Source organism: Triturus cristatus, chromosome 7 (genome assembly GCF_964204655.1).
Source record: "Triturus cristatus chromosome 7, aTriCri1.1, whole genome shotgun sequence".
NCBI lineage: Eukaryota > Metazoa > Chordata > Amphibia > Caudata > Salamandridae > Triturus > Triturus cristatus.
In genome coordinates this window covers 1,298,439,462-1,298,461,702 of record NC_140590.1, presented here as the reverse complement: position 1 = coordinate 1,298,461,702, position 22,241 = coordinate 1,298,439,462, and the positions used below count along the sequence as shown (strand labels likewise).

Here is a 22,241-nt window from a genome sequence, read left to right as displayed (position 1 = left end):
TGTGCCCTCCGGCTTTCTTTTTATTCTCCATCTTTCTGCATTTGTTGCCAATAGAAGGGGTCTACTCCAGGGGCCTTTTGATGCGTCGGGACACTCTTCTGAGTAGATGTGCCCTATATAAATGCCTTTATATTCATATTTAATTGTAATGAATGCTGCCTAATAAGCCTGCCTTCTCTTCCCTATTATTCAGGTATTTTCACAATGAACTGCCTTAAATGATCAGAGGCAGCATTTAATGAAAACCAAAACTTATTTTTGTTACTTATGGAGTAGTTCAGAATGGATAGACATCATCCAAACAGACCATAGCCTGGTGGTTGGTCTCCTATATCTTATGCTGTTATCAAAAGCATATTATGAGATTGCCAGGCAAGCCACATACATATTGTACCAGAATAAAGTCTATAACTGTCACTCCAATGAGAAGTGCCCCAATATCCGGACTTTTGGGGTGATCTAGCTGGAGATTACTGTATACATATGTAAAGCACTATTTTCTGGATTCAGATTCCCTAGTGGGTCAGTCCACCCTGTATGATGTATTTGCTAGAATATGAAGAAAACAAGCTACTTTTTCTTCTCTATTTTGAGATTCTGTTTGTTAAGCAACTCAATAGATTTTTGGTTCTCCGAGGTTGGGGATAGGCTTGGTTTTCTATTCTACCGTTCACAAATAAACAGGGAAATCTCATAATAGAGAAAGAAGAGGTTATCCTAGTAATCTAGCAGAGGAATTGTCTCTGAATTTGTATCACGCACTTGCCTCATAGAACCAAATTTATAGCCTGAATTAGGAATTGCTTACATTTTCTCCATGTGTCCTTCAAAATTGTACTTCCTGACTGAATGCAAGACATGATGGAACATGGCAGCTTCCAAATTGGAAAAGTAAATACTTAAAGTGGATCCTGCTCAAATGCAGAGATATTGTGTGCTTTATGAATTCACAGAGAATGCCCATGATGGAGAACTGGAATTAAGATGACTATTTAATGGTGCTGTTTATTAAACTTACAATTGTAAAAACTATAATTTCTTGTATGTCATGCTGCCATTTATCTTCAGCCTCAAATTCACACAGCTCACCACGGAAGAGTGGCAATGGAAAATTAAGGTGTCTATTTTAGATAGGATAAGTGAGAGTGGTAATTAAATTGTATTATTTTCTCCTTAATTGTACTGACATAGTAGGCAAATGATTGCTTATGTGGGGATCTTAGTTGAACAATCACAATGAAAAGTGCTTTTTGATCCTTCTGGATTTTGTTATTTAAATGTATGTAAAGTTTTAACTAAGGAAAAATGACAATGTTTGCCTGAAAATTTGGTGGATTGAAAATAGGAAGTAAGTAAGTGGTTACATTGAAGTAAATACCTGTTCAGTAAGAGCAACAATTACAGGTGTTCTTTAAGGCATTATACAGAAGAAACGTTCTCAAACGATTTCAGTCACAAGTGCATGGAATGTAACAGTGGTAAAAGTCATTTAGTCCCTATACGATTTGACCAATAATGTATGAGTCAGTGTAGCTTGGAGCACTAGAGATTGTACTATTCGATCAGGGGCACTTAACTATTTGTACAGTTGAGGTATCCTCGTGAATGCTGGTATTGCCACCTGATATCTGAGTAAGAGGCAGTAATTGAACAGAGCGTAGACAAAGTCTAACCATGCTTGTAAGTGAAAAGTTGCTAAGTCAAATAACCTTCATTTGCCACTTCTGATTTCTAATGGATGTAGCTATAGATATTATTTGATATCAGCAAGTTGTCAGTGGTTTATGATGAAATTCTGGTATATTGGATCTTTTTCGTCATATAATCATTGCTGAATGAATGATCTCCACCTCTCTACAGGATTCCCAGAACACTTTTCTTAAGAAAAATCATTTTAGGTAGAAACTTTTAATAAAAGCATTAACGCTATGCCTATGACCATAAAAGGGCATTTTCTTTAATCCAGAATAGGTTTTAAAATACATACAACTCCTAAATAAATTAAGGTAAAAACTCAAGAACTACGTTTTCCAAAACTTCTATTTTCGGAACATAGATAAAATGAAAGAATGAAGCTTGCATGGGTATAATTAACCTGAAGGCTAAAGTTTGACTGAAAAACCTGCATTGTGCTATTAAGACTGTTGGCTGACTTGGGTATTCCTTAAGGCAAAACCTCAGGTGGATTGCCTCCAGTTCATCTTTTCTCACTCCTGTGTGAGTATCCATGGGCACTGGTCTCTGACCACTTTTTGTATTCAGATCGCTTCCCTAAATTCTGTTAGACATTGAGCCAGGCTGTTTTTTCTGATACTAAATTACCTTTTTCCCTCAGGATGGTCTTTTTCAAAAGCAACATGCCTTTGTTATTCGTCAGACGTCCCAAATGAGGGAGAAAGAAGTCTGCAAAAGATCCCCATGACCTCTGCACTCCTGATAATCATAACTGATAAACAGAGTCCATGTTGCCATAAAATGACAAGGAGAAATTTGTAACACCATGAGGGAATAAAATTGTGAGGGATCATCAACACCTCCTGTTGCTGTACTGCCATCATCTTTAACTAAGGTGGATAATCCAAGTCCTTAGTACTGTTCCTAGTGCCTTAAAGTAGGAAGCAGAAAAATAACACAAAAAGCCAAAAGTGACGCTATTTTACATGTTGAGGCGTTCAACGTCAAAGGCACCAGTGTCATGTTCATTGTCACTTATGGCATCAAGGCAGTCGCTGACGAGAGGACTAGGTATGATGTAGAGGAGATCCCAATTAGTCAACATGGTGTTATATTGTATACAACCTCAAGGGGATAGTTGAGGTCAAGGCAAATATGGATGTTGAGGCAAAGACTGTAATTGCTGGAGCCTTCTTTGGATTCTTGACATCGTAGACTGTCCTGTTCACCATCTGTGGGCAAATTAGTCTTGCAAATAGGAGGCAGATATTAGTTATATGTGCTACCAGAAAAAGATCTAGCAACAGAGCATTCTGCTCCCCACACTCCAGCCATTCTGCCTAGAACTCATGCACAATTTCCTGATTCTCAGAGTCCTTCAAGACAAGGGTTCAGCCTATAAATCTGGGAGTCACCTCGGTCTCATGATACCCCAAGTGTGCCGCCTCTAGATGCTGTGCCTAAATTCACACCACAAGATATACAAGCTTCTACACCTCAACCTGAACCTTACAAGCAGCAGATGCAAGTAAATAACAAGCATTGAAAATGCAATAGGTCTCGCCTTTGATTAAGCTAAAGCCATTTGCTTCGCTAATGGTATTGTATAGCAAAGCAAATGGCTTTAACTTCATGAAAGGCAATACCTATTGCATTTTTAATGCTTGTTCCTATTGGTCACGGTTACAGTGTCCAGGTCCTGAACGCAGATTCTACACGATATACGGGACACACAACTTAGTTTTCAAATATAAGTCAGGAACGTGAGACTCGAACAACTAGGCCGAAAAGAGAAGCAATGAATAAAAAAAGTTTAAGCGCATCAACTTGGGGAAGGCTAAGTTGCGCGCTGATGATCTAAAGCTGTGGCATGAAGGTCCCAAATTGAGGGAAGTCCCATGCTGTTCACGTCCGAGAATTAGAGGGGATTACACTGTCACGAAGAAGGTCTGAAGATGAGGTCTCCAAATGAGTTAGGGGCGGCGCCATACATTAAAAAAAAACCTGTGCCAGCCTGCCTCAAGCGCTCCTCCCGGACAGCCCTGCCCGACGATCACATAATCTCCCCGTGCCTGAATGTGCCCTTGTGTAACGTGACTCACCCAGGGCTTGGGCAGTAGTATCATTCCAGCTGATGAAAACTTGTTTGGTGCACCCCTACAAGTCACAGAATAGATTCTGGAACTCGTTTTACCATGGACAGGCCTAGGCCTCTGTGCTCACGCTAGATTAGTGACCAAGAAAAAGTCAGGTTTCAAATACATTCAGGCACTCAGGGCATCGGTAAGTACCTGTTTAGATTGCAGCGAACACCTGTCCGGGAAATAACACATGCTGGGTGTTCATAAGCAACAAAAATATGCTCTAAGCAGATACATATCAGAAGACCACAAGTGTTATGAATGTCAAATTTATCAATCGTTTATACGAATGTTGGTGATCAACAATGTACAGATGTCTTCATCACAGCAGACACCGTAAAATGCCAAGCTTAGCATCCAGGTTTGTGATGAGAGGATCCCTGAGGGCTGCCTTTTTGATAGACTTGTCCGGTACATTGCTTTACGTTTTTCCTTCAATATCTTTAATCCTGAAGGTCGGGTCCAAAGTGAAGCAGGATGCATCCAGGAAGATCTTGATGGGCCCTCGATCCCCAAGGCAGTGGAGATACAATGATCTGTTGTACTTATCAAAGAGACTAAAACTGCAGTTCAAGCAAGTTCTGCAAAGTTAACCAAAGCCAAGGGCAAGATCTGCACCACAGTTTTACGTCCCTGCATTTGACTGCATGGCTTCTGAATTCATCCAATTGTAACCGTTAAACCTTCTGCCTGAATGTATTCTGATTCTGAAGGAGGCAAACAGACCTTTTACAGGATCTTCCTTTGCACATTAATGGAAGAGATTCTACATATGGTGCTTTGAAATGAAGATGTCCTGATCATGTATCAGGAAGAAACTATACTTGGCACAAGCTTTTCTTAATATTTCCTCAATAAAGTGCACTTAGAACATATTGCTACATACAGATGGGCTCCATTCCAGGTTTAATTGTTATTGATGCCTATAATTAAAGATTTTTTCCATTGGCTAGAAAAAACGTTTTCCTCAGCTAAAAACAGTATCGCTTTCTTGCTAACTGTATAGCCAAGATTAATTAGATTTCATTTTGAGCCTATGCTCAAAGCTACTCTACAACATCTACAACGGAAAATAGTTTTTTGAAGCTATTATTATTACTTCAAGTGCTAGAGTGAGTGCGATTCAGGCATTATGCACTAGGGAGCCCTGTATGATTTCCAGTCTGAGTAAGGTGGTATTCAAGACTTGCCCAGCTTTCTTGCCTTTATTTTCATGTCAATCAGCTATATCCTATTTTTAAAAAATGGGTCCTCTCCAGCATAGAGATCGTCACACACGTTAAGATGCTACTTACACAGGGCAAAAGAGGTACGGCCATCAGATTGTTTATTTGTAAGCTATGGCCCTGTCAATATCGAAAAGTAGTCTTGTAAGCAAACTATTTGTAGATGGATAGTATTTCGCATTTTGTTTAGTTATCAAATAGTGAATGAAGCACACTCAAGAGGTAAAGCTGTCACGGATGCTATGTTGAGATGCACCCGGAGCAGAAATATGTAGAGCTGCCCAATGGACATCAGTTCATACTTTTGCGAGTCACTGTTGTACGGATTCTGACTTCAGAATGGATGCTTAGTTTGATTAATCCTCTGTGTCTAATTTGTTTGCCCACTGCACTCCATTGGTATCTCAGTTGTTCCTACATCACAATATCTTGACTCTGCTTATCTGAGGGAGCTTGCTGTTCTATTCAACGTTCCTAAATATCAGCAAAGGTCATATGACGGTGACGAGAAGGTTTCTTTCAAGTAAGACTAGTTCTCCATCATAGTTGTTTTTGATGAATTCATGAACAACTCTGAATCCTCCCCTGAGGTTAAGAGATGCTCCGCTTAGTTGCTTATAGTCTGCAATATATTTCTGCATAAACGCAAGGTGAACTGGAGAAAGCGTCTGTGCCTAATTGGATTTCCAGCTCAGCCTTAAGACTTAAAGACACAGTGCAGTTTTTTTCGGTCTTTTTTCCAGTCTTCAGATTATCTATGCCTATGCAGCCATTGTTACATTTTCCCCGTGTTTTAAAAATAAGGATTTAGTTATTTTGAGCTTTTACTTTATTCAATGGATTATGTAGGAGTTAACTGTACTGTAAAAATAACTAATCTAAATGAAAGAAAATGCCTTTTTTACGGTAGTAGGCATAGTAGTGGGAGTCTTTTTTAAAGTTGCTACCCAAAACGTTTTTTTTGTGTGATTCCTATGACGGAGAACCAGTATTACAGGTCAAAAGCCTTTTCTTTTAATCTGCAGTGAAAGTACTCACTCAGTTTAAATCAAATTCAGCTACTGCCATTTGTTTTTTTGTTGTGCAAGTAAATTGTTTGTTCTGGCAAGCCATCGCCTATCTATTTAATCAGTTTCCATAATGAGTACAAGGAAGCACACAAAATAGTGAACGTTTGGGCAGTTTTGTGCCAATAGCATCAGGAACGAAGCCCTTCTGTTTCTCGTTACACCTATTTTTGGGCGGTTTGCCTGAGGCTTCCAGCCTATTAGTCCCTCTTACCTGGAGCTGCAGACTGGGGATAAGGCAGATTACCCCAAAGAGACAAATGAAAACGTTCTGGATGGCGAAGACCACAATCAGTTTCCGTACGCTGGTAATCTGTCCACGCAGGGACTTTGGGCTGGAATCAAAAACATGTTGTAAGCAAAGATTATTAATGGGGTAGGGGAGCAAAGAATGACTACATTACTGCAAGAGTATGTAAAGAAGTCTTATGGACTATTGCACAAGGTGCCCCTGCTTCTAGTGGCGGAAAGTAATGTTTACAATGTAGTATATACAATAATGGATGTTTCAACGCAATACTTTACAATGCAAGCAAGTTCAATGAGGACCCGTTTTTTGAGCATTTTACAATGCATGTCTTAACAACGCAGTACTTGTTTTAAATGAATGGCATAATTTTGATGTCACTTAAAAAACGTGGGGTTTACGAGATGGGGTATTGTGTTTTCTAGGGTTCAGATGTGGGTGGAGGTAAAGGGAGTTAAGGGTTTTTAAGGTTCTTTGTTGGGTACAGATAAAGGGTCTCATTTAGAAGCCCCTTGCGCCGCCGAGGCGTCACTTTTTTTGATGCAGCGCAGTCAGTGCACCACACTGCGCCATATCTACAAACTGACACATTGGGTCCAATGCGTCAGTTTGTAGAGCCCTGCATCACATTATACATGTACCAGGTATTATGTATGCAGGGTAAGTGTTCCTATGCAAAAAAGCCACCTAGACTGGCGCAGTGAAATTTATTTTTTTTAAAAGCAAACACAAGGAGATGATTGACGGAGTGCTGAAACTTTTCAAACACTCACCCCCAATCACAGATATGGGTTAAATCCATCATCATTCTTTAGCTCACTTTGCCACCCCAGTTCAGACACAGCTATATGCAAATCAGTCTTGACCCTGTGCCTCATGGGAACAGTCCAGCCCGAACTGCCAAGCCATGTCTTCCCTGGACCGGAAACAAGCATCCTGGAACCGGTTTCGGGCTCACAGCCCTCTTCAGCCAGGCTAGCTTGACTCCAGTGGCAAAGTGAGCAAGGGACCCACGTCTGGGCATTCCCTGCCAACTTGGGGCGAGAAAAGCAAACACAAAGAGATGATGGACGGAGGGCTAAAACTTTTCAAACACTCACCCCCAGTCAGAGATCTGGGTTGAATCCATCATCATTCTTTAGCTCACTTTGCCACCCCAGTTCTGACACTGCTATATGCAAATCAATCTTGACCCTGTTCTTTTTGCATTTGTCACCCCGAGTGGGACTGGTATGCCCAGACGTGGGTCCCGTGCTCTCCATGCCACTTAGGTCAAGCAATCCTGGCTGATGAGGGCTGAAAGCCCGAAACCAGTCCTAGGATGCTTGTTTCTAGTCCAGGGAGGACCTGGCCTGGCAGCTCTCGCTGGACTGTTCCCATGTGGGGAGAGGATGTGGTCCGTCGGCTTAAACTGCCGACTTGGTCGCGTCCACATCCTGTGATTCTGGGCAAATCACTTAATCTCCCTGTGCCTGAATGTGTAATGTAAATACGGTGCTCATGTACAGTGCTCCAATACCTTCAGGTCCGGTTCGCGCTATATAAAATATGCAAAAATAAATAAATTGTGCGCAGGGTCAAGACTGATATGATTATGGCTGGGTCCAAACTGGAATGGCATGGTGAGCAAAAAAACGATGGATTTAGGCCCAGGTCTCTGTACTGGGGTGAATGTATGTCATTGTTCTGCATTGTGTCCATCATTTGTTCTTTTTGCAGTGAAATGTATAACATTTCACTGTGTCACTCTACAACTTCACTGCATCAAAATCCTTATGCCTGCTCAACCCAGGCGTAAGGAATGACGCAGGGCTTTTACAATGGGACTCGCCTATGTGTTCTAACGCATTGCTGGAGTTGCATGTTTTACAACCAACCCCAGAAATGAGTCACTTTTGCGAAAACAGATGTCAGAATTTCTGACGCATCTGTTAATCTTTGTGCCATGGATCCCTGTATTGTAAATACAGAGCATCCATTGTGTCGCAAGGACATTTGGCACATTCTCAAGGAAAGTGACGCATCAGTGCTGATGCGTTTGTTTCTTGTAAATGAGGCCCAAAGTGTGTAAGGTTTCTTGGGGCTTAAGGAAATACAGATGTAAAGGGAGGTAGTGGATTTTTAGAGTTCAAAGACATGTAGAGTTAACAGGAGGTAAGCGGTATTTAGGGATAAAGAAAATAATATATTTAAATGTGTATATGTGTGTGTGTATATATATATATATATATATATATATATATACACACACACACGTACATGTGTATTTAAGTGCATAGTAGTGATAGTGTAACATATATATTCACTGAAAAAAACAAAGGTTACAGGGACATTATGGTTAGGCTCAGATTTCACTCGTACAAAACCAGTGAAATTCAGCAGTTCTAGTTACCTGCGCTAGCTATAAGTTACGCCCCCGTAATGCACCGCTTATGACCTCACAAATTACATCACTTACGACATGGTCAGTGACATCACTGATGACATCATCCAGTGAGAGTAAATATTTTTAAGAGTTTATGGTTGTTCAAGGTATATACTAACCTACAACAAAAGTTATATTACTATACTAGTTTTACTACTAATGAGTGATACTATCTCTAACGTGTGAGCTTAGTGGGTGTGTGACTGTGTATCTATGGGTGTGTGAGTGGCTATATGGGTGTGTGAACACATACCTGAGTGACTGTATTGGTAAGTGAGTGGAGTTCTGAGTAGGTCTGTGAGTGGTTGTATCAGTGGTTGTATGGGGAGTGAGTTGGTGTGTGAGTGGCTGTATTGATGAATAAGTGTTGGTGTGAATGGCTTTTGGGTGAGTGAGCGGATGTGTGAGTGCTTGTATGGATGTGTGAATGGGTATGTAAGTGATTGTGTGGGTGTGTGAGTGCTTGTATGGGTGAGTGAGCGGCTGTGTTGAGAGGCTTTTTGGGTGAGTGAGTGTGTGAGTGACTGTGGGTAAATAAGTGGATGTGTGAGTAGCTGTGTGGGTGAGTGAGTGGCAATGTGAGTGGCTGTCTAGGTGAGTGCCTGGTTGCATGAGTGGCTATATGGGTGAGTAAATGGTTGTGTGACTGGCTGTATGAGTGATTGAGTGGGTGTGTTAGTGCCACTATGGAGGAGCAAGTGGATATGTGAGTACTGGTAGGGGTCTGTGAATTTGTATGTGAGTGGGTGTGTGGGGGCGTACGAGAGGTTATATGTAGGTAGGAGTAGATGTGTGAGTGGTTCTGTGGATGATGTCATTTTAGATGTCATCAGTGATGTCACTAACCATGTCATAAGTGATGTAATATGTGAGGTTATAAGTAGTGCATTATAGGGGTGTAAGTTATATTTAGCTCAGGTAACTATAACTGCTGAAATTCACTGGCTTTGTATGAGTGAAATCTTAGCCTAACTATAACATTCCTGTAACCTTTAGTTTTCCAGTGAATTTCTAAGGTATTTTCAATTCTAGTTCCTAGCTATAACATCCCTGCAACCTTTGGTTTTCTTAAGTAAATCTCTATGTTTTCTAACTAGTAGTTGTGTTTGCAGAGTGGTGGAGAAAGGGGGCATGGCCCCCAATAACCTCTTAGCAATCCAGCTGTGTGGTGCTTACTGGAGGTAAGAGGAGGGTTAGTTGGCCCCCAAGGCCCCTCAAGAGTCAAGGGGACTTCATCCCTCAACTAGAAGTGTGCCAGGCAGCGCGTTTGCAGAGAGAGGTGGAGATAGGGGGCGTGGCCGCTGACAACCTTTCAGCAATCCCACTGTGAGACTTACTGGAGGTAAGAGGTGACTGTGTGGGACTTACTGGAGGTAAGAGATGGGGTAGTTGGCCCCCAGAGACTCGCAGGAGTAAAGTAAACTTTATTCCTCAACCAGTAGCGCGCCAGTAGGCGTGTTTTCAGAGTTGGTGGAGGAAGGGGTCATGACCTCCAAAGGAATCTCAGCAATCCCACTGTGTGTGAGTTACTGGAGGTAACAGAAGTGGTTCCTGGCACCGAAGGACCCTCCCCATCCAAGGAGACTGAATTCACCTCCAACCAGTAGTACACCAAGAGGCGTGCTTTCAGAGTGGTGCAGAAAAAGGGGGGAGTCCTCTGATCACCTCTTAGCAATCCCCCTGTGTGGGACTTACGGGAGGTAACAGAAGGGTTTGTTCGGTCCAAAGGACCGTCTGCAGCCTAGGGGACTTCATCCCACAACCAGATGTACACCAGGAGGCATGTTTGCAGAGTGATGCAAAAAGGGGGTGGGGCCTCTGGCAACTTGCCGGTCTGGCTTTAAAAAACAAAAAAAACAGATTAGGGGAGGGGAACTGCGTGGCCCCCCCTTCCTTGGGCTGATTTTGGCCCCGGGGCCTGGCCTCTATTGTGGGTACCCTGGTCCTACCCAGGGCACCCACTCACAACTGCTGGGGACTGCGGGGGAGTATCAAGACCTCCACAGTCCCTGCCTGCTCCCCGCCTCCTGCGGGAGCCGCAACTACTTTCACAGAGAGGGATCTGCTAACATGCAGCTCCCTCTCTGTGAAAGCAATTCTGCTCCGCTTCAAATCAATCAATCAATCTGGGAATTGTAAACACCCTACTCACCCGCAAGGGTCTCAAGGAGCTTGGGGGGGAGGGGGGGGGGGGGTCCGTAGATCTGTCTAGCCGAAGAGCCAGGTCTTGAGGGTTTTCCTGAACGTGTTCGGGGAGGGGCTCGTCTGATGTCTGCCGGTAGCTCGTTCCAGGTCTTGGCAGCAATGTGGGAGAAGGATCTTCTGCCTGCTCTGGCTCTGTGGATACGCGGCATTTCGGCCAGTGCGAGGTTGGAAGATCGGTGGTTTCTTTTGGGTACGTGGAAGTTGATTCTGTCGTTGAGGTATTTGGGGCCATCATTGTGTAGGCATTTGTAGGCGTGAGTGAGGATTTTGAAGGTGACTCTTTTCTCCACGGTGAGCCAGTGGAGTTTTCGTAGGTGCTGGCTGATGTTTTCATGTCAGGGGATGCCGAGGACGAGTCTGGCGGCGATGTTCAGTATTGTCTGGAGTTTGCGGAGTAGGGACTTGTTGATTCCGGTGTAGAGTGCGTTTCCGTAGTCCAGTCTGCTGGTGATGAGTGCATGGGTGACTGTCTCCCTTGACTCAGGTGGGATCCATTTGACGGTCTTGCGGAGGATGTTGAAGCAGCTAGAGGGGACGGCGTATGGGGGACGAGAACTTCTGTCTTCTTGGCGTTGGGCTTCAGGCAGCTGTTGGTCATCCAGGCTGTGACGTCTTGCATTCCTTTCTAGAAGCTGAGTTTGGTGGTGGTGGGGTATTTGGTGAGGGAGAGGTATTTGGTGAGGGAGAGGATGATTTGGGTGTCGTCAGTGTAGGATACGATGTTTAGGCCGTGTTGTCGAACGATGGCTGAGAGGAGGGCCATGTGTATGTTGAACAGGGTCGGGCTCAGAGAAGAACCCTGTGGGACTTCCCAGGTGATTATTGTGGGGTCAGAGAGGAAAGGTGGTAGCCTGATCCTTTGGCTTCTTCCGGTGCGGAATGAATGGATCCAGTCATGGGCTGTTCCTTGTATGCCTGCGTCGTGTAGTCTGGCGGCTAGTGTGTGGTGGGAGACACTGTCGAAGGCCGCTGATAGGTTGAGTAAGATGAGGGCTGCAGAGGGGCCGTGGTCCAGGAGGGTACGGATGTCGTCTGGCGGCGAGTAGGGCGGTCTCTGTGCTGTGTTTGCTTTGGAATCTGGATTGGGACGGGTCGAGGACAGCTTTGTCTTCGATGAATTGTCAGTTCCCTGTTTACTGTTTTCTCTGCGACTTTGGACAGCATTTTATGGAACAAATCTGTTTTATTAGACATTTGAAAGGTGACTTAAAGGTTGTACACAGCCTTCTGCCTACAACCACGTGGGCTGGCAGCTACCAACAGTGCTATCAAGGGCGTACTGGAGGCGCTGTAGTAGGGCCAACATCCCAGAGGTAGGTGTCAAATAGAATCAAGGCTACGACAATTACGAGGCCTGTACCATCAGAATCAGTGTGGCCCTAAATAAGAGTCAACTAGAGGTGGAAACAACAATAAAGAGAAAAAGGAACCCCCCTCCCTCTTATCCACCCCCTCCCATAACAAGAAGCCAAAAGAAAAGGAAAATAAGGGGGACTCCGTATCTAAATGACAGGTGCTATAGAGGAGCCACACTCCAGTAACCCACCCGCTCTCATTCTCGCTATTGCAGTGGTCTGTGCAGCTGATGGGGAAGGTATCAAGTGCAGAACTTGCAGAAGTTTGGGGCTGGTGACCTCACGGAGATCCTTCGAGAGCAAGGCAATGAATGGCACCCATAATTCAGTATACTTCTCGTCCTTCTGAGTTTGGATTAGGGAGAGCCGCTCCATTGCCAAGGTCATCCACAACCTATGTAACCATGCAGAGTGTTCTGGCAGCGTTGTAGTGCCCCAGTGTATTATGATCGGCCGACGCGCCGCAAGGAGAGCCAATGCCATTTGTCTGCAGTGAAGCGACCGCAGAGGGAAGGTAAGGGGATTTGAGAGCCCTAAAAGGGTGTAAGCTGGGAAGCGAGGTTTCTCTGTGTCAAATGCTGCATCAATATCATTGAGAACCAATTCCCAGAATCGCTCTAGCCGCGGATGGTGCCATAAGAGGTGCTCTAGGGAGCCCGATATCCTACACCCACGCCAGCATTCTTCAGTGTGATTTTTGTTCCTTTGGTGAATCCTAGCAGGGGTGAGATACCAATAGGTCGCGACTTTAAATGCCGTTTCCGTCCCAGCTGTATTATATGCTGTGTGGTGCGCTCTATAATGTATGTTATCCCATTCCTTGTCTGTGAGGGCCCTGCCCAATTCTGCCTCCCAACTAAGTTGTCCGTGAGTGCGAGTCCCTTTCTGACCTGGAGTGAGGAGCAAATAAAATTCCGTTATGAGGTGTTTATCATCTTCTTTCTTTGCTACCCATTGTTCGAATGGGGTAAACTTGCGTGAGGCCTGCAGAAGGCACGCCTAGAGGTCGCAGTTGTAAATAATATTATTCGTCGGAGCGGGGGTGTTCAAGATCGGAGCGCACACGGCTAAACGGAATGACGCCCTGAAGATCGCAAAGGTGGCCCGGAGGGAAGTCTGGGTTATCTACAAGGGGCGTCATAGGGGATGGAAATGTAGTGAGGCCTTTTGCGGTTGCTACTTTATCCAACACCTTCATGATGGCTGCCGTAACCGGGGCAGAATAAAGGCCCTAAGAACAGAGGCGACGGGGAAGCCAAAATTCTTGCCAGACATTCGCACCAGCCACCGCTTGGTCCATGAACGTCCAGTGCTTCTCCAATAATGGGCGATTCCATTCCAGCACATAGCGCAGGTGTGCGGCATGTAAATATCTATGAATGAGAGGTAACCATACCCCAGGATCATGTGACCAGTGCAAAGGGAGAGATCGTTGGAGTGCCTCCATCTGTAATTGTAGTAGGTACAAGTTAAGGACCTGAGATTTAGTGAGATTCACTTTAAAGCCCGAAATATGGCCAAAGACCTCGAGTTCATCCACCAGTGCAGGAAGTGAGGTAAGTGGCTGCGCGAGGGAGAGGATGATATCCTTGGTATATAGGCTTACTTTGTGGTAATCACCCCCAAATTTTAGGCCTTGAATATCGGGATGGTCTCGGATCTTCTGTGCAAGGGCTTCCATGTAGAGGGCGGATAAAAGGGGCGAAAGGGGACACCCTTGCCTAGTGTCCCAACCTATTTTAAAAGGAGCTGAGGAGACCCCATTAACCCGAACAAACATCCGAGGGGACTGATATATGCACTGTATCCAAGTGAGAAAACGGGGACCGAACCCGAAACTAAGGAGGACGTCAAACAGGTATGGCCAGCACGCTCTATTGAACGCCTTCTCTGCGTCGACCGAAAAGACAACTGCGCCAACCTGAGAGCGATGAACACTGTCGAGGTGCAGGAGGCGCTTGGTGTTATCACTTCCTTGCCGAGTGGGAATGAATCCTGCTTGATCGGGGTCGATAAGGCCAGCCATAAGGTGATTCAACCGCGCAGCAAGTATGCCTGTAAACCATTTAGCGTCTATGTTGAGTAGTGAAATTGGGCGGTATGAGCCGCATTGGCTCGAGTCTTTATTAGGTTTAAGGAGCACAGAGATCGCTGCCTCTCCCATCCAGTCTGTCATCGCCCCACTAGCTTGAAAGGAATTGAATAGACGAGTGAGGAGGGGGGCCAGTTTGTGACAGAGCGTTTTGTAAAAAAGGGCTGGGTACCCGTCGGGGCCTGACTGTGAGAAAGTGGCTCTGTATATACTGTTCCCTAATAGGTACAGGGTGTACAGAGTCCACAGTCCCCCAGAGGCTGATAGAGGTCAAAGTTAGGTATGACCTTACTCTCAAAAGTGGTAGCTTGGTCGAGCAGTAAGGCAGTACCAGAGGACAGTGTAAAGCATTTATTGTACACACTCAGTCAGCAAATGGTTTCACACACTCAATAACTGAACTCTAGGCCAATGATTTGTATATATAAAATATATGCTTGTTTTATTTTTAGAACCACAAGGGGATAAAAATATACTTTCTCAGAATGAGAGGTTGAATATAAATACTTTTGTTTCAAGCAATAAATTTGTAAAACAGTCACAGTTGGTTGCAATAAACAATCCTATTTCCTAAACATAACAATGCATTGAGCTCAATGGTAAATTCAGGTTATTTGTAATAAATTACTTTTCAGATTACTTTTGGAATTCCAGGTCTGGATCCTAGAACCAGCCTGGGGTCAGTATTCAGAATCAAGTGAGGAAAGTCGACTTAATAACTGTAAGGATTTTTAGATAATATTTAGCTATTTCAAAAGTTAGCACTTAGAAAATATTTCACAGAAAACATTCAATGGATCTCTATGGCAAGAAATTCAAATTGCAGGTAGAGTACTTTATCGTTACTTTAGTAATCCAGGACTGGGTGCCTAGACCCAGGACTGGGGTCCTTATCAAAAGCAGGTAAGTAATTTCGTTTGCAGAAATGGTACGATTTTAAAAGAATATTTCAAATTTGCAAAAGTAGACACTTAGAAGAAATTTCACAGAAAAGCAGGCAATGGTTTCCTATGGGAGAAAAATGAGTTAGAAGTAAGTATAGTTGTGAACACTTTTCAGAGTCAGGGCTGGGCACCAAGATCCAGCACTGGGAGCTCACCTAGGAGCAGGTGAGTAAATTCGTTTTTGTCACTTGGCTGATTTTTGGTGAATTTTTGCAGTTTTGAAAAGTTCACACTTAGAAGATTTTTGAAGAAAAAGCCAGTCAATGTTACCCTATGAGGAAAATGAAGTTAGCGGTTTAAGGGTAAGTACTCGACTGGTAATGTTGAAATTCCGGGCATGGACTCAGGGGTCCCCCAGTGTCAGGTAAGCACAGTTGGTTCACCCTCAGCGGTTTCAGGACGGCCGGGTGCAGAGAGAGTTGGGCCCAATGTTATCCTATGAGGGATAGGGGGGCCTTGGTTGGTGGCTGCTGTCTGGCAAGCCACGCGGCTGTGGGAGCTGGGCTCCTGGTCACTTACTCAGGGCAAGTGGGGAAGTAGGTTAGAGTAGAGAGGGCACTGCCAGGGCCACTCGGGCGGCTGGGTGCAGGGTGCTTTTGAGCCTTAGGGCGCTCAATGGAAATCAATGGGAATGTTCCGGTTTGGAAAGAGGCTGCAGGCTCGGGGACGAGGATGTTTCAGGTGCCACCACCACTTCGAGAGGTAAGTTGGGTAGTTGTAGGTTAGGTGGGTACCCCGGGATTGGGCACAGGGGGTCGCAGGGCGCCGGGTGCAGGGGTGCCTTTTGACGTCGGAAATCTTACCCTCTGGTTGATCGCGGCTGGGGTGGCACTTGGTTCTGAGGCTGCAGGCTTCTTCCGGGATGTCGAGGGGGGTCCTTGGGTGCCGGACTCGGGGTCACAGTCGCCGTGGGGTCGTCCTCAGGGTCTTTGTCCACTCCGGCACTGGCCAGGCTTGGCTGGTGCAGAGTGTGTTGGGTCCGCGGTCCCGGGCTGGTGCCAGGGATAGCAAGTAGGTTTCTTGAGTAGAGCCTCTACTCGTGGGAGTCCCAGGGGCTTAGAGCTAAAGGGTAGCCAGGTCCTCCGGGGTTGGTGAGGTTGCTGGCCACGTGGGATGCCGCGCTGGTGCAGGTTCGAGAGTCGACAGGCCGGTAGGGCTGGGGCCAAAGCAGTTGGTGTCTTCTTCTCTTTTTAGCAGCTGCAGGGCAGGTCTTTGTTCTTCTTGCTCTTCTTGTCGTTTTTCTATCTGGAATCTGGGGAAGGAAGGTTCAGGGGGCCCCTAAATACTAGATTTAGGGGCGTTACAGGTAGGTGAAGGCCAGGGACCAATGGGTCCTTGTCCTGGGGTGGGTACACCCCCTATCCTGCCTCTCTCCTGTGGGAGGGGGGCAGTAGCCTAATCCTGATAGGGTAGGGCCTCCCATCTTCAAGATGGCGAGAGCCCGGAGATGTGCTTCACCTCGCCTCCCCCACCTGAGGGGTGGGGTGGGCAGGCTGGCACATCCCCTGTCCTTGTATGGGGTTTCCGGCCAAGCTTCCCGCCAGAGTGGGGGGTTGCAGTGGCCTGGGGAAACTCCAACTGGCGGCATGCCTTTGAAGCTTCCCTTTGCTCATCCTGGGGGAGGAGATTTCTCACCTCACCCAGGATGTGCATTGTTGCAGGCCCGGGAGAGCAGGGGCTCTCCCACCCAGGGGTCCAGCAACGTGTCTGCTGTGTGGCAGCCTGGGCAGCCTCAGAGCAGACGTGGATTGCAAGTTAGCTGTAAGGGGGCATCTTCTAAGATGCCCTCTGGGGTGCTTAGTACATTAAATCCCACACTGGCATCAGTGTGGGTTCAATGTGCTGAGAAGTTTGATACCAAACTTCCCAGGCTTCAGTGTTGCCAGTATGGTGCTGTGGAGCTCGTGTTTGACAAGCTCTCAGCACCATGTATCCTTAATGACAGCACTGCACTTACAGTGCCCAGGAATGGACCCGGGTACTGTAGGGGCACAGGGCTCCTGCTCCTGTGCCCACACCATAGGCGTAATGCACCCAGCTAGAGGGGTGGCTGGCATATGCCTTGGCAGTGTAGGTGATGGGCATGGTACATAGTGATGTGTGCCATGTCGACTCTTTGTTTTGTCCTGCACCCAGACACTCAGCCTGCAAGGGCAGTGTGTGTGTGTAAGGGTACAGGGCCTCTGAGGGTGGCACAATGAGTGCTGCAGCCCTTAGAGGCCTTCCCTGGTCACAAGGCCCTGGGTACCTAGGGTACCATTTACTAGGGGCTGACATGTGGCTAGGGTTTGCCAATTTGGAGTTTGTGTGGTTTAAGGAAGGAACATAGGCCCTGGGCACCTGATTGGCAGGAACCCAGGGTACACTCAATCGAAGTACATTCAGCAATTTAGCAAAAAGTGGGGGCATACCATGCAAGAAAGATGGCACTTTCTCACACAACCCCCCCCCAAACGAAAGGTGATGAGACTAACCTTGTCCTATGGAGTCTTCATTGTCTAAGTGGAAGAACCTGGAAAGTCCATCTGCATTGGCATGGGCAGTCCCTGGTCTGTGTTCCACTTCAAAGTCCATTCCCTGTAGGGAGATGGACCACCTCAGTAGTTTTGGATTTTCCCCTTTCATCTGCATTAGCCATCTGAGAGGTCTGTGGTCAGTTTGAACTAGGAAGTGAGTGCCAAACAAGTATGGCCTCAGCTTTTTCAGGGACCAAACCACAGCAAAGGCCTCCCTCTCAATGGCACTCCAACGCTGCTCTCTAGGGAGTAGTCTTCTGCTTATAAAAGCAACAGGTTGGTCTTGGCCTTCATCATTGGTCTGGGATAGGACCGCTCCTATCCCTAGCTCAGAGGCATCAGTCTGCACTATGAACTGCTTGGCATAATCTGGAGCTTTTAGAATTGGTGCTGAGCACATTGCTTCTTTTAGGGTGTCAAAAGCCTTTTGACAACTAACTGTCCAGTTAACTTTCTTGGGCATTTTCTTGGAGGTGAGTTCTGTGAGGGGGGTCACAATGGACCCATACCCCTTCACAAACCTCCTGTAGTACCCAGTCAAGCCAAGGAATGCCCTGACTTGGGTCTGGGTTGTTGGAGCTATCCAGTCCATGATGGCCTGGATTTTGGGTTGTAAGGGCTGTACCTGGCCTCCACCTACAAGGTGGCCCAAGTACACCACAGTGCCCTGCCCTATCTGGCATTTGGATGCCTTGATAGTGAGACCTGCACTCTGCAGAGCCTCTAAAACCTTCCCAAGGTGGATCAGGTGATCCTGCCAGGTGGAGCTAAAGACAGCAATATCATCAAGATAGGCTGCACTAAAGGACTCCAACCCAGCCAGGACATGGTTCACCAACCTCTGGAAGGTGGCAGGGGCATTCTTTAACCCAAAGGGCATCACAGTAAACTGATAATGCCCATCAGGGGTGGAGAATGCTGTCTTTTCTTTTGCTCCTGGGGCCATGCCAATCTACCAGTACCCTGCAGTTAAGTCAAAGGTACTGAGAAATTTGGCAGCCCCCAATTTGTCTATCAGTTCATCTGCTCTTGGGATAGGGTGAGCATCTGTCTTGGTGACAGAGTTGAGCCCTCTATAGTCCACACAGAACCTCATCTCTCTCTTTTCACCCTGTTGATGAGGTTTGGGGACCAGAACCACTGGGCTAGCCCAGGGGCTCTCTGAAGGCTCAATGACCCCTAACTCCAGCATCTTGCTGACCTCAGCTTTGATGCTTTCCTTGACTTGATCTGACTGTCGATAGATTTTGTTCTTGACAGGTGCACTGTCACCAGTGTCCACATCATGGGTACACCAGCTTGTCAGACCAGGGGTCAGGGAAAAGAGGCTAGCATATTGTTGCAAGACTTGCTTGCAGTCAGTCTGCTGTTGGGCAGAGAGGGTGTCTGAGAAAATCACACCATCTACTGACCCATCTTTTGGGCTGTAGGATAGGAGGTCAGGGAGTGGCTCACTCTCTGCTTCCTGTTCTGCATCAGTCACCATCAGCATGGTGATGTCAGCCCTATCATTGTAGAGTTTAAGGCGGTTCACATGGATGACCCTTTTGGGTGTCCTGCTAGTGCCCAGGTCAACTAGATAGGTGACCTCACTCTTTCTCTCTAGGATAGGGTAAGGGCCACTCCATTTGTCTTGGAGAGCCCTTGGTGCCACTGGCTCCAAAACCCACACCTGTTGCCCTGGTTGAAATTCAACCAGTGCAGCTTTTTGGTCATACCAGTGCTTCTGGAGCTCCTGGCTGGCCTCAAGGTTCTTGGATGCTTTTTCCATATACTCAGCCATTCTGGACCTTAGGCCAAGCACATAGTCCACTATGTCCTGTTTGGGTTCTTGAAGAGGCCTCTCCCAGCCCTCCTTTACAAGACACAGTGGTCCCCTTACAGGATGACCAAACAGAAGTTCAAAGGGTGAGAAACCTACTCCCTTCTGTGGCACTTCCCTGTAGGCGAAAAGCAAGCATGGTAATAGGACATCCCACCTCCTTTTGAGTTTCTCAGGGAGTCCCATGATCATACCTTTCAATGTCTTGTTGAACCTCTCAACAAGGCCATTGGTTTGTGGGTGGTAGGGTGTAGTAAACTTGTACTGCACTCCACACTCTTTCCACATGTGTGTTAGGTAAGCAGACATGAAGTTGGAACCTCTGTCTGAAACCACCTCCTTAGGAAAACCCACCCTGGTGAAGACACCCAGGAGGGCCTTGGCTACTGCAGGAGCTGTAGTAGTCCTAAGTGGAATTGCTTCAGGGTACCTAGTAGCATGATCCACTACTACTAGAATGAATTTGTTCCCTGAGGCTGTGGGAGGTTCGAGTGGACCCACAATGTCCACGCCTACCCTTTCAAAGGGGACCCCCACCACTGGTAGTGGAATGAGGGGGGCCTTTGGGTGGCCACCTGTCTTGCCACTGGCCTGACAGGTAACACAGGAGCTGACAAACTCCTTCACCTTTTGGTGCATCTGGGGCCAGTAAAAGTGACTCACTAACCTTTCCCAAGTTTTGGATTGCCCCAGATGTCCAGCTAGGGGGATGTCATGAGCCAAAGTTAGGAGGAACTCCCTGTACTTCTGTGGCACTACCACCCTCCTGGTGGCTCCAGGAGTGGGGTCTCTTGCCTCAGCATACAGTAATCCCTCTTCCCAATAAGCTCTGTGGGTACCACTGACATCTCCCCTGGCTTCTGAAGCAGCTTGTTGTCTCAGGCTTTCAAGAGTGGGACAGTCTCGCTGACCCTGGCACAGCTCTTCCCTAGAGGGTCCCCCTGGGCCCAAGAGTTCAACCTGGTAAGGGTCAAGCTCCATGGACTCAGTTCCCTCAGAGGTATCTACATCCTCTCCAGGGGGAGAGGGGTTCTGAGTGTTGGGCTGTATAGAAGCTGGTCCCCCAGTCTTCTTGTCCTTCCTCTTGGTTGGTTGGGCCATTATTCCAGGCTCCAAACCTACTTTTTCACCCTTCCTCTTGCTCTGTGCTCTGGTTTGCACACACACCAATTCAGGGATGCCCAGCATGGCTGCATGGGCCTTTAACTCAACCTCAGCCCAGGCTGAGGTTTCCAGATCATTTCCAAGCAGACATGCAGCTGGCAACTTTGGAGAGACCACTACCTGTTTCAGGCCAGTAACCCCCCCCAGCCTAATGTTACCATGGCCATGGGATGACTAGTGGTGACACTGTCAGCGTTGGTGACTGGGTAAGACTTCCCAATCAAGTATTGCTCAGGGGAAACCAGTGTGTCTTTCACCATAGTGACACTGGCACCTGTATCCCTCAGAGCTTCTACCCTAGTTCCATTCACCCAGGGGTACTGTAAGTATTTCTTCAAGTTGGGGGGCCACACAGCCACAGTGGCAAACTCCACTTCTCCCAAGGAGACTAAACTTGCTTCAGTGTGTTCCCAGATTTGCTCAGGGTACACCTCTGATCCCATTTGTATACTTGCTGCCCCAGGAGTGGCTGTACTGGGTGCCTTAGGGGCTTTGTTTTGGGGGCAAGATACAGTTAGGTGTCCCTGCTTCTTACAGGTGTTACAAAAGGCCTTTAAGGGATCAAAGTTCTTCCCCCTATATGGTTGGGGCACATAGGGAGTAGTTTGGGTCCCACCCACCTGAACAGGTTTTTGGGGCCCTTTGGAAGACTCAGACTTTTTATCTTGGGGATTTTCACCACCTTTCCCCTGGGGAGGTTTTGTGACCACCTTCTTTTGGTCACCCCCAGTGGTTGTCTTGGTCACCCTAGTCTTGACCCAGTGGTCCGCCTTCTTTCCCAATTCTTGGGGAGAAATTAGACCTAGGTCTACCAAATGCTGATGCAACTTTTCATTTGTGCAGTTACTCAAAATATGTTCCTTCATGAATAAATTGTACAATCCAGTAAAATCCTGCACACCATGTCCAGCTAACCAACCATCCAGTGTCTTCACTGAGAAATCTACAAAATCAATCCAGGACTGGGTCTGGGTTTTGTGAGCCCCCCTGAACCTAATTCTATACTCCTCAGTGGTGAATCCAAATCCCTCAATCAGAGCTTTCTTCATGAGGTCATAGGATCCTGCTTCTGGCCCAGAGAGGGTCAGAAGCCTGTCCCTGCAGTTACCAGAGAACAGTTCCCACAGGAGTGCCCCCCAGAGAGGTTTCTCTACTTTCCTGATATCACAAGCCCTCTCAAAGGCTGTGAACCATTTGGTGATATCATCACCTTCCTCAAATTTAGGGACAATCCCTTTGGGGATTTTAAGGTCAGAAGTTTCCTCCCTATCCTTGTTTTTATTATTGCTGCCACCATTGATGGGTGCTAAACCCATCTCTCTCCTTTCCTTTTCTAGAGCCAGCAGCCTGGACTCTAGATCTA

General features: G+C 46.6%; 1 protein-coding gene across 3 annotated transcripts in view; it reads right to left on the bottom strand.

Moving 5' to 3' along the window:
- LOC146811936 (large neutral amino acids transporter small subunit 4-like) overlaps window positions 1-22,241 on the bottom strand; it is a 356,611-nt gene that overhangs the window by 11,697 nt on the left and 322,673 nt on the right. For all 3 annotated transcript variants that reach the window (XM_085618902.1, XM_085618904.1, XM_085618903.1), the window contains exon 11: window positions 6,323-6,443. In XM_085618902.1, coding sequence (XP_085475028.1) covers window positions 6,323-6,443 — 121 coding nt within the window. The remainder of the gene's footprint in view (window positions 1-6,322; window positions 6,444-22,241) is intronic.